General features: G+C 55.5%; 1 protein-coding gene across 3 annotated transcripts; it reads right to left on the bottom strand.

Annotated features, from left to right (window-relative positions):
• Window positions 1-459: 459 nt before the first annotated feature.
• TMLHE (trimethyllysine hydroxylase, epsilon) lies at window positions 460-10,632 on the bottom strand. 3 transcript variants are annotated; one of them, XM_063170255.1, is made up of 8 exons: window positions 10,553-10,632; window positions 6,810-7,055; window positions 6,012-6,188; window positions 4,465-4,744; window positions 3,321-3,440; window positions 2,731-2,967; window positions 1,936-2,074; window positions 460-1,065 (listed from the first exon to the last, which is right to left on the bottom strand). In XM_063170255.1, exons 2-8 carry the CDS (start codon window positions 6,979-6,981, stop codon window positions 934-936), a joined length of 1,257 nt encoding a protein of 418 aa, XP_063026325.1. In that variant the 5' UTR covers window positions 6,982-7,055; window positions 10,553-10,632; the 3' UTR covers window positions 460-933. The 3 variants fall into 3 exon arrangements, with proteins under 3 accessions (XP_063026325.1, XP_063026328.1, XP_063026327.1); XM_063170258.1 differs by lacking the exon at window positions 10,553-10,632 and adding an exon at window positions 9,431-9,537; XM_063170257.1 differs by lacking the exon at window positions 10,553-10,632 and adding an exon at window positions 7,293-7,447.
• Between the last annotated feature and the right edge of the window lie 1,302 nt (window positions 10,633-11,934).

An 11,934-nucleotide genomic window follows, 5' to 3' on the forward strand; every position in this document is an offset into this window, starting at 1 on the left:
GAAAGGCATCTCTGAGTTACATTCAGAGGAGGAGAATTTTGGGAAAAAATACACCCAAAGAGTGAGTTTCGTGCACCAGAGAGGATGATGATGAGCTAACACCAATTCCTTAAGAAAGGATGGAAGAGGAGGCACGGTGGGAAATTTGTCAGAAATCCTGAGGCTGCTGAGCATTGCCCTCAACACAAGTGCAGTGCAACAGGCAGAGGGAACAGCAGCATGGCAGTCCTGGAAGTCAAGGAAAAGTGGGAATTCCATCCCTCACGTAACACTGTCATCTCTGCTTCACACCATGCACATCTTGGCGCTTCACTTTTCCTTCTCTAACCTAAACCTTCTCAGAAATGCTCAAAGCACACCAGGATCTCTCCAGGCCCTCTCTCAGGCAGCTTGGCTGCTTCATCAGTGATAAGAGACAAGATCCCAGAGATTTCCACTCTGCTCTGCTAAAAGTGAAGGCACTTGTTTGGAGGAGCACTTACTGTGGTGGGATTAACCACAACTGAGCCACCCTGGCTGGGAGGGCCAGGCTGGGAGCACAGACAGCAAGGGCTGCCTGTGCTCAAAGGCAGAGTGTGATCCCAAAATATGGTACCACAACCTTTGGTTTCCACCTGCCCTCTGGCCTGAGCAGGCCCTGGGAGCTGCTTGGAGAGGGTGGAGGTGCCTGAGGTATTGCAGGGTCACAGAGGGCCTGGAGCATCTGGGGAGGCACCAGCCCAGCTGGCCTGGTGTGGAGTGGGGCTGGGGGCTCCTGCCTCTCCCAGGGCTGGCACTGAGGGGCTCTGGCCTCTCCCAAAAGTGGGACTGGGGGCTGCCAGCAACTCCCAGAGGTGAGTCTGGGGGCTGCCTGCCTCTCCTGGCAGTGGCACTGGGAGGGTCCTGCCTCTCCCAGAGGTGGGGCTGGGGCTGCCTGGCTCTCTGGGGGCTGGGCTAGGCCTGCAGCCCCAGCAGGCGGGCAGTGTTCAGCACGTCATCCCTCGTCAGGTAACACCCACAGAGCTGCCGGTAGCCGGTGAAAGCCTCCCGGCCGTGCAGGACGCGCCAGTTATCCACAAACAGGACCTGCAGGAAAGGAAAAAGGTCATCAGGAGGACAGCAACCACAGCAGGCAGGGCCAGGAGCCTCTGGCAGGGCAGGTCCTGGGGATCCCTGGACACTGGAAGAGCAGGTCAGGGTGCACCACAGTGGGCAGGAGCCTCCTGTTCCACATTGGCACAGGTGAGGCTACAGCCAGCGTTCCACAGGATCCAGCACAGCTCTTTCACCAGCTCTTTATGGAGCCAGCCTAAAAGCACATTTTGGGGTTTCTTTGCCTTTCTGCTGGAGAGGAAACAGTTCATCAGCAATAGACAGTGGCCAACTTATCACTGAGTCCCAGAATGCTTGGGTTGGAAGGACCCTTAAAGCCCATCTTGTTCCACCCTCTGCCATGGGCAGGGACACCTTCCACTATCTCAGGTTGGTCCAAGCCCCATGGAACCTGGATTTTAACACTTCCAAGGATGAGGTAGCCCCAACCACCTGCCTCTGTGGTGTCACTTACCCATGTAAGGGCTCAAACATAACCTCAGAACTGTAATTTCTTCTGGAAGAAGTGAAAGCCTGAACATTAAGTGTTCTGGCGTCTCTGCTCCTGAGGATTCTCATTTCAATGGCTGGAAACTGGGACTAACTTTCCTCTGAGGCAGAGCTTGAACTAAACATCTCTGCCTCACCTGTTAGCTCATACTGCTTTAGGACAGCAGAAAAACATGCAGAAGCCACTACTGTTAACACTGGAGCACCCAGAACGAGGAAAACTTATGGGTATGGCAGTGCCCAGACACCGGCACACCCACGGAGCATCCTGCCCTTCTCCCTGTGCCAAACCCAAGGGATTCAGCTCCCAGTCCCACCCTGACCAGTGCTGGAGGATGCAGCTCCAGGTCCCACCTTGCCTGGCTTCAGCTTGACCCAGAGCTCGTTGTGGGGCCGGCGCAGCTCGGCCGTGAGGGCGCGGTGCGCGTGGTACCAGCGGCGCACCACGTCATGGGGCACCGTGTTGATCACGGCACGGTCGTAGTTGTTGTACCTGCAGGGAGAGGAGAGACAAGAGATTGCCCAACACGGCTCCAGGTGCTTCCAAGGGAACCTCAGGAGCCTGTGGGATTAGTGGGTATTTAAGGGAGGCTGCAGAGGTGACCAGAGAGGTTGTGCTGCCAGCACAGAACTTCGGGAACACAGCACTGAGGGCAAGGTAAGTCTGCTATCAAGTGTACACCTGTTCTTCCTGGTTTCCCATGGAAGGACATGGCAAGACTGAGAGCTGCTTAGAATAAAAGTGCAAAGCAGTGCTGGACAACCTCTAGAACTGAGGCAAACTGGAGTTTCAAAAATCAGCCCAAAATTCCTTTGGAAGGGATCACTCTGCACTCTCCCTGTTCCCTGTGTGCCAGGATAGTTTCTAGAGGCTTCTCCAGAGAAGGGCCGAATTTTTCTGCATCTCACATAGAATGAGATGAGAGCTTGGAGCTGAAGGGAGAATACCAGGAGTAAAAAATCAAAGTTCAGCACTGACACCCATCTTTGTGTCAGTGGTGCTGACGCTTCCTCTAAAGAGAGGAACAGAGGGTGTTCCTGTGGTTTCATCCCTGCTCATCAAATATACACTGCTTTTCAGCCCATGGAACATTCTGGAAAACCACCACCACAACGCCCTCTCATCCCCAGAGGCCTCCTGGCCATTACCTGATGAGGTAAAGCTCGTTGTTCCAGGGGTAGACGTTGAGCACCGGCCCCACTCCGATCATGTGGTTGTGGCAGCCGCCCACGTTCTCCACGTACTCGTGTTTGAGGGGCACCTTGGCCAGCAGCTCAAAGTGCTCTGGGGCCTGGTGCAGCACCTGCTCGGCCGCGTGGAACCCGTCCACCAGCAGCGTCCGCCCGCCCGTGCCCTCGTGCTTCAGGCAGTGGAACACCTGGATGCTGCAGGGAGACAGAATCCGAGAGCAGTGACCTTGGCTGCCTATGCCCTGGGCACCAAGCGCTCCCTGAGGACACAGCCAGGTGTGGATGGATGCACCACCCATCCCTGCTGCTTCTCCAGACCCAATCTCACATGTTCTGCTGGGTGAGGAGGCAGCAAACTGCCTGTGCTGCATCGCAAACCTAGTGACACGAGTCTGGGCCCTTCAGGAGCTGCAGGATGAAGGCTGTGTCACCCAAAATCCAAACCCAAGAGGCTGTGGCTGCTCCATTCCTGGAAGCATCCAAGGACAGGCTGGATGGGCCTTTGAGCAGCCTGGGATGGTGGAAGGTGTCCCTGCAGCAGCACGTACCCACAGGGCTCCTGGAAGTAGGTGGTGTCTGTGTGCCGGTCCAGGGCCAGCTTGGTGTAGGCTGTGTCTCCCCGGGAGAAGTCAGAGGTGAAGTACCACATCCTGCCATAAATGGTCTCCCTGGAAAAGAGATGGGCAGTTATCATAGGACAGTGTCTGGGTAAGGCACATCCTCCCCTACATTTGAGTTATTCCCCTCTGTCCCATGCACAGAGTCATTAAAGCAGAACAACTTCACAAAATACAGATTGTCAGGGATGGTGCTTCTAATCTCTCTTCTGGTGTTCAGCTCCTCTCTTTCCTCCCCAAAAGACTGGTGATGATGAGTCTTCCCCTCCACAACCACTGATGTTTCCATACCAACCACCATCCCCAGTCATGGAAGTGACACAAGGAGGTGCTAACTGCAGCCAGCCCTTACTTGTAACCACACAGGGTTGCCCAATAGTTCCATTTCTTCTTCCCAGTATCCTCCTCCAACACGCACAGGAGGGAAGGGACACCAGGCAAGGCCAAACGGCACTCAGGGGCTACAGGGGGAGGGTGCCTGGAGACAAAAGCTGGCTGGATATTCCCTGAAGCCTGTTGTTTCCATTTGGAGTGACTGTTCATTAGCAGGAATCCCTCCTTTTCCAACTGCCCCAAGCAAATCAAACTGTTTCCACAGCTTGGATAAAGCCCTGAGCCCAGCCCCTGGCATACCATGCTGGCAGTGCTTTACACAAACGCAGCACCAACACCTCTCACTGTTTTTCTCCAGCAAGAGCTCCAACTGGTCTTTGATCTCCCTGGCTCCCAGGGCCAGGCTGCCCTCACGACCCCTCAAGTCATAACAGGAAATGTCTCTCCTTGCAAAGCCCCGCTCTTCCCAGCCAGCCACTTCCTTCAGTCCCTCCTCTCTGCACAGTCCCACTGTCACAAAAGTCATGGGATGCTCTAGGGCCAGCTCAATGACTGAGTGATTCACAGCTCTTCCATAAAGGAGGGTGGATCCCACAGTAGGATCCTCCATTCCAGGTCCAGGGGAGCAGCCAGAGCATTTGTCTGCAAACCAGGCCATGCCACACAAAACACAGGACAAGGAGGCAGCAGCTTTCCAAACAGAAAGAAAACAAGTTTATCCTTCCCAGGACAGCCCAGATACCTGATTATGCTGATCCTCTTTGCCAAGATTTCTGTGTCTTCTTTGGTGGGAGGGACATTCTCCACGAAAGCAATCCCGTACAACAAGAAGTTCTGCATGAATTCCTTCAGACCCTCGTCTGTCTCCAGGAAGCTCCGGCAGTCGGTGGAGGGGACCTGGGCTTGCTGGTAGATCTCAGCATTCCAGAGGATGCGGGGGTGCATGACCTGCTGCTTCTGCCCCTCGTAGCTGTTCCTCGCCAGCCACTCCAGCCCGTATCGTGTCACGTGTCCATCCGGCCCTGGCACAGGGACAAGGGCAGAGTCACCAAAATCCCACTGGCCAGCCCGACACCGTGGCACCTGTCAGCCCAGGACAGGCCTCACCCTTGTCACCTGTCTAGGGATGGGTCCTTTGCACCCTACTGCCACCCAAAATATGACCTGAAAGGCCACAAGTCCTAAAGGTGTCATCATTGCTGCCACAACTCCAAATTCAGGGCAGCAGCTGAAACCCTCTCCAAGTTCCCAGCTAACTGTTGCATCTGCAGTGGTTTTGGCTTTTGTTGACAGGCCTCCAAGGACAACCAAAACCCTGAAGTCAAGCCCTCAAATAAAAGGAAGAAAGCAGCTGGGAAAGTGAGGAGAAAGGACAAAGAACAGGCATGGTGAGCAGGGCTGACAGCTGCTCCCACAGAACAGGGAAGGAAAAGAGAAGCAACCATGTCATGCCCTGTTGTGGTGTGCTGTAATGTCCCATTTTGGCCTTCCAGGTCATTTCCCCAGGTGTGCCAATACCTCTCTCCCTTCCCCCTTGCCCCCATGCTGAGTGAGTCCTGTCAATCAGGCTGAACATTCCAGCAAGGCGTCGTGTGGTTGGTCAAGTTCAAAGGATGCCCCTCAGGCCCAGGGGTCATTGGCCTGTCTGGGTGTCACCTTCCCCTGAGACCCTGCCCCTCTCACCTGGTTGGTGGCTCACCTGTACCTCCCCTCCCCCTGTCCCTGAGCTTAAAAAGGTGATCAGAGCATGCGGCCGGGATTCTGTTGGAGCAGTTGCTCACGTTCAGACCTCTGTAACCATGGAATAAACCTCTGGACATTAAACCCTCCAGCAGAATCCTCTCCTTTTTCTCTTCACCATCGCCTGAAGCCATTCCTCCTGAGGTAAACGGGGTTCCTAACAAGCCTGGACTTGTTCAGTGCCCAGCTGCAACCACCAGCAAGCCAAGGTATCTCTGGGGTGATACACCGCAGTTGCTGCCTTTGGCCCAGCAGCGAGGGTCAGACTGGCCCAGGCACAATCTAACTGGTAATATTGGGAGCCTTTTTCCAATAATGCCCCATCTGTTCACCACCTGCACTGCTGGGGGAGTTTGACCAACCCAGACACTGCAAACACACAAGAAGGGCTGGGGGCAGGAAATCCACACCACTGTGATGCAGAGGTGTGTTTGCAGTGACAGCAGTGTCTAAAACCTGCTCGCAGCTCAGTGTCTTCCCAGCCAGGCAGATCTGGGGGTAATGCTGTCCATCAGCAGGCACAGGAGGGCAGAGGCGCTCAGGACTCACAGGTGAGGAAGAGTGTGGTCTCATCCACCCGCACAGCCTGGGGCTGGATGGCCAGGTCCACGCTGGCCGTGTCCAGGCTGCGCTGGCTGGTCTTGGCGTTGTAGCAGGAGGCGGAGCGGCAGTGGTCCCGCAGCCACACGAAATCCAGGCGCATCACGATGCTGCCGTACCTCAGCTCTGCCAGGGAGGGGAGCAGAGGAGGCTTTGGGGCAACAGGGAGGACAAACAAAGCCAAGAATTGAAGCCCAGAGCCCGCACCGTGTCATCCCAGTTACAGGGGATGCAGTGGTATCCCTTGAGATAAATTGTCACAAGAGGAAGACCTGGCAGAGGATTTTATCAAAGGCCTGGCTCCTTTGCTTTGGAGCCACTGTGTAAAATGCTGAGCAATTCCCTTTGCTTGCAAGTGACTCAGAGTACTGAGATCCTACTGGCCTCAGCTGCCACCGCTGAACAAGGCTGGGCAGCAGAGGTGGGCACACATCAGAGCCGAGGGGGCAGTGCCAGGGAAAGCCTAAGCGTGGCACAGAAAATGGTGCCTGACAGAGCACGGCTCAGACAGTTTTTGTTCAGGAATCCCTGGATCTGATTACTTATTTAGCAGTGCCTCACTTATCATAGAAGACAAGGCTGCTCCACCCTTTGGGAACTCCAGCAGGGAACATGAAACAGCCCCCAGTGTGCATCCCTCTGTTGCAGGCTATTTCAGAAGGAAAGCACGCATCATTCCAGGGAACAAGGGGAAATCCCTCCCTGCTGTCCCCGGGCACACCAGGAGCACCCTCACCCAGCACCTACCGAGATGGTCTTGGTGCAGCTGCCAGGCACAGCAGGGGGACGCTGGGGCCGTGGGGTGGCAGCGTGCAGGGACAGCCAGGACAGGCCCAGGGCCCCGGGGCAGCCACGGCCAGCGATGCCCGGTGCTCCCACGCCGGCCCCGGAGCAGCCACGCCAGCCTCTGGCACCACATCCTGCCAGTCAGCAGAGAGGCGACAAGGGGACTTGGATGTGGCACTCTGTCCTAAACCCCAGCAGGACACAGCCCTGAGGAGACACAAAGGACATACCAGGATCCCGTGAGGGTGGGCAGGCCCTGGCACAGGGTGCCCAGAGAAGTGGTGGCTGCCCCTGGATCCTTGGAAGTGTCCAAGACCAAGTTGGACACTGGGGCTTGGAGCCACTTGGGCTCGTGGAAGGTGTCCCTGCCCATGGCAGGGGGTGGAATGGGATGAGCTTTAAGGTCCCTTCCAACCCGAACCATTCCATGATTCTGTGATTTACCAGGCAAAGCCAATCCAGGAGAGACAGCTGTGTTCAACATGCAAAACAGTGGCAAAGCCTCATCTTGTGCAAAACAGTGGCAAAGCCTCATCTCTGAAGGTCTTGTCCCCCCTCCAGCATTCCCAGTTTGAATTCACCATTCCTGGATGGAACTGCAGCAATCGGGGAAGCAAAGTGACCTTGGTTAGGGAAGCAATAACAGAGGAATCTGATAATTAGGCCAGTTCTAGAAAAAGCAGGCAAAACAATGAGGAGGAGGAGGAAGATCTCTGCTGCTGGTGAAGGACACAGCTGGCATGAAGGAGAAACCACCGTGATTAATTTTAGGATAGAGGTTAGAAGGCGATTTCTCCAAGGGAAATTTGTAACAACTCTTCAGTGCAAAGAGCAAGGGCAAAAACCTGAAAAGTTTTAAGAGATGATGCCTCAGTCTAAATGCCTGTCATGTTTGTGAATTTCTGGGGGCCAGGTCTAAACCCAGCAGGATTTTAACAGCACTTTGAAGTGCACTGAAATGTGGTCTCTCTGGATAAGACACAGGCTCAGAAAGCATTTCTTATCCTAGACTTCTGATTTTCCTTCATTTTCTTATCTGGAGAGTCCAGGCACTGGAGCTCTGGCTGTCCAAGCTGCTGCTGCTCTGCAGAGACCTCAAAAGCTGCTGATAACAACCAAATCCACAGAGGTGCCACATTCCCAGAGGCAACTTGTTAAGCGGGATAAAAGAATGCAGACATCCCTAGGGAGAAAACGTGGGAATGTTTTTGAAGAGAAGGTTTGAGATGAAGGCACACTGACACACTTCAGCCACGGAGCCCTTTCCATGAGAAATTTTCCCAACATTCAGTCTAAATCTCCTCCGGCACAGCTTGAAGGTGTTTCCTCTTGTCCTATCCCTTGTTACCTGGGAGAAGAGATCAAACCCACAGGCTCCAGCCTCCTTTTCCAAGATATCCAGTTCCCGTTCCTGCTGCCCAACTCTGAAAATCTGCTACAGGAAGAGGAATGAGCCTCACCTGACACACAAATCTCATAACCAAGAGAAGAAAACCTACAGCTACAAAACCCAGCAGCTGCCCCTGATTTTTATCAGCTTTAAAATCTTAAAGAAATTAGCTAAATCCCTGAACCAACAACTCACAAAGCTTATCTGAGAGAGAGAAAATCTGTCTAGTTTGGCTTTTGGATCCACTATCCCAGTGAGGGGTAGAAAACAAGGAATCTAAACAAGAAATCTTGCCTGCACACACACAGAGGAGCCAAAATGCCAGGAAAAGGCTCACCCACAAATCCATCAGCACATGGCCTGTGCCTGGGCCAGCTCCAGCCTTAGTTTGATCTTTCCACACACATTTCTTTGATCTCCTCCTCTCCCAATATCAAAACTGAGAAGGAAATTAACACAGGTAATGGGAAGTGACCCAGATAATTAAACTTAATCAGGGAGACCTCATGTTGCTCTTCCTGGAAGAAAACACCACAGGCAGCCCAGTGAGAGCCTTAAATTCAATCTTTCCAAGACCTACTAAAACTAAGAGGCATTAAACCCCCAAAAATCTGTATGATTAGGGAGGATTTATCATTTTTGTTGTTTCATCAGAGCTCACAGCTGGATGAGCTACATGAACAGCAAACTCTCTCCCTGCACCTCCTGCTACCTCACCTTTATGCTTTATCTGGTCCAGACACATGGGCAGCAGTGAAATGAGAGAATTCCAGACAAGATTTCCCTCAGAATTCGAAGGGAAAGGGCAGGAGGGAGCAGAAATTAAATGCTCAGTGCATAAACACACATGGTGGGTGACACAGGACCCACAGGGTGAAAGAGAGAATAGTCCTGGAGGGAAAAGCAGAAACCTCAAATCCATTGTGATTTGAGGAATTCCCATCAGTCTTTGGAGAGAAAGGACAGGAGATGCTGTGGAAGGAGCAGAAAGGAAGGCTGGGAATCACAGAGTTTAACCCTAACCCTAACATTACAGTTTGTCTCACAAGAAACATTTCAAGGAAACAAAACTGGGTTTAACCTCTCTGAGAAAAAGCCACAGTCCCCATTCTGGGCAAAGGAAATGGTGAAAAAATGAGTGACCAAATAGTTTCAGCAATGGGAACATCTAAGAAAGGAGAAACCCACACACCTGGAGGCTTTCACCAGCTTTTAGCCAAACCCTCCAGGGCATGAGATGACCCTGCTGCCCTCCCTGCCCTGCTCCAGCCCTTCCAGCCTGTTTGTCCAGCTCCTCTGAAAAAAAAAAAAAAAAAAAGGTGTTTTCTATGAAAAACACCTCAAACATTCAGCTGCTCACACTCACTCAGTTTTTGCTTCTGGAAGCACCTGGCTGGAACCAAGATTTCTATTCCATGTGGAACAGGGAGCTGTGAGAAGCACAACAGTCCAAAATGTGGGAAAGGAATTTGGATTTTGATCCTCTGGGATCCTTTAACCTGATAGTTCTCTCTGCAGTGAAGGAACACCAAGAAAAAGAGAAATTCTGCAAAGGCTGAGCTGCCCTGAGGACTCTGCCAGAGCAGGCAAGAGCACAAGCCCAGGTGACAAACCAGACCCCCAGGATGGCAGCACCTCTTGGACAGGACACAGGCAGAGTTTAACAGCCTGAGCTGACTCAGTTAATTACAATTAATTACCACAGAGACAAAAAGCAGACTGGCTGTTCCCTGCTGAGCTCCTGCCCTCACCCTGCAGACAACTCCATCAGATCTCAGCTGTCAGGAACCAGATTCCTCTTCCAGCCCTTCCCCACATGGGATTTCAATGAAATTAAGGAGCTAATAAAGACATCCCAGGCACTGCCAGCTTCACAGCTACTTCATTTTCCTGGAAGCAAAGGGAATTATCTGCTCACCCCACGTTTCACACTGACCACCTGATGGCAGGCCCCATTCCCAGAACCTTATTCCACCACCCTGTTTGCATTTCTCCCAGGCAAAGCCTTCCCAGGCCACACAGCTCAACAGAAACAAGTTCTAATTCTTTTTTTTTTTTTTTTTATTTTTCCAGCAAAGCAGCCAGCCCTGATGGCAGAACCCCCCAAGAGGAGTTACTCCAATAAACTCCTATTGCTAAATCACTCCATGCTCTGAGTCCTGCCCGGGCAAAGAGGAGCCAGGCAGCTCTCCTGGGCAGGGTGGGGTTGTGTTTTTCCAGGGAATGATGGAAAACAGCTCTGCCCACGAGCTGCAGCCTTTCATTCCCTTTCGCTGGGACCGTAATTCCCGTGTGAGCCCGGGGCTGGCATTACCTGGGACCCTGGAACGGCGGGCGGAGCTGCGGGACGGCGGAGCGAGGTTCAGCGGGCTCGGGATGCTGAAGGGATGGCGGAGGGGCTCAGCTGGAGAGGCACAGGTGGAGGGGCTCAGGCCGAGGGGCTCAGCCGAGGGGGTTCCGCAGGGTCAGCGCCGCTGCCCCGGCCTCTCCGCCGCTCCTTCCCCCTCCTCCGCCTCTCTGCGCCCACCAGGCCAAAAGCGCCGCTCGGAGCTTTCCCACATCGGCCACACCTGCCCGAGGGAAGCGGCGTATGGGTCACCCTGGAAAGCGGGGAGAAAACAAGGAAAAAAGCGGCGCTGCAAGCGGGTCCCTTTCCCAGGGGACCCAAGCGCAGCCCCCGAGCCCCGCGGGCAGGACCAGCCCCGCTCCGAGCTCATGGGACCGGGGGACACCGCGACCCCGACCCACCTCGGCGGCTCCCCGTTGTCCCGGCGCGGCCTCGGTGCCTCGGAGCGGCGTTGCCGGGCCCAGAGTCCGCAGGCGGCGGCGGGGCCGGGTCGGGAGCGGGGCCGGGGCCGCCTCAGGCCGCCCCGGGGCGGGGCCGCCGCCGCCATAGAGACACACGGGGCAGAGCGCCCGCAAACCATAGAGCCGCGGCGGGACGGGGCTGCCGGCAAGCGGGACAGGACCGGGACAGGACGGGGCCGCCCCGGGAGACGCCGCGGCTTCGGCGGCCGCTCCGGTCCGGGAGGCCGCGGGACGAAGCGCCGCAGGCGGCACGGAGCTCGGGGAAGGGGATGGAGCGCGGCACACCCCTCACGGGGACGCGCGGGTGCCGCCAGCCCGCGGACAGCGCCGGCCGTGACGGGCTCGGGCACGGAGCGGCGCTGCGGAGTGCTGCCCCCTGGCGGGCAGGCGGGCACACGGACAGCGACAGGCGCGGCGCTGCCCCGTCCCTGTCCCTGTCCCCGTCCCCGTTCCTGTTCCTGTCCCTGCCACTGCCTTGCCCCATCCCTGTCCCCGTCCCTATCCCGTCCCCGTCCCTGTCCTCGTCCCTGCCACTGCCTTGCCCCATCCCTGTCCCTGTCCCCGTCCCTGCCCCTTTCCCTGCTCCCATCCCCGTCCCTGCCTACCCCTTCCCCGTCACTGTCCTCCCTTCTCCCGTCCCCGTCCTTCCCCGCTGCAGCCGGTGCGGTGCCGGTGATACACACATCACCTTTTGGGTTACTAAGCGCTGATTTTCATCCAAACCGGCACACTGGCGTGCGCGCCGGGCAGGCAGCGGGTCCCCGCTGGAGGGCTGCCTTGGCCCGGCCGTGGCGACAGCCGCCCCTCGGGCCCTTCCACCACTCCCGCCGCCCCTCCGGCCCTTCCATCACCCCCGCCGCCCCCCGGCCCCTTCCAAAACCCCCGGCC

The sequence above is a fragment of the Melospiza melodia genome, chromosome 16 (genome assembly GCF_035770615.1).
Source record: "Melospiza melodia melodia isolate bMelMel2 chromosome 16, bMelMel2.pri, whole genome shotgun sequence".
Lineage (NCBI taxonomy): Eukaryota > Metazoa > Chordata > Aves > Passeriformes > Passerellidae > Melospiza > Melospiza melodia.

Coding starts and splice junctions, on each gene's coding strand:
- TMLHE (XM_063170255.1), bottom strand. CDS start 6,981: ATGTGGTGCCAGAGGCTGGCGTGGCTGCTCCGGGGCCGGCGTGGGAGC. Junction 6,189..6,809: donor GCTGCACCAAGACCATCTCG/GTAGGTGCTGGG, acceptor CCTCCCTGGCAG/AGCTGAGGTACGGCAGCATC. Junction 3,441..4,464: donor AAGAGGATCAGCATAATCAG/GTATCTGGGCTG, acceptor TCTCTTTTCCAG/GGAGACCATTTATGGCAGGA.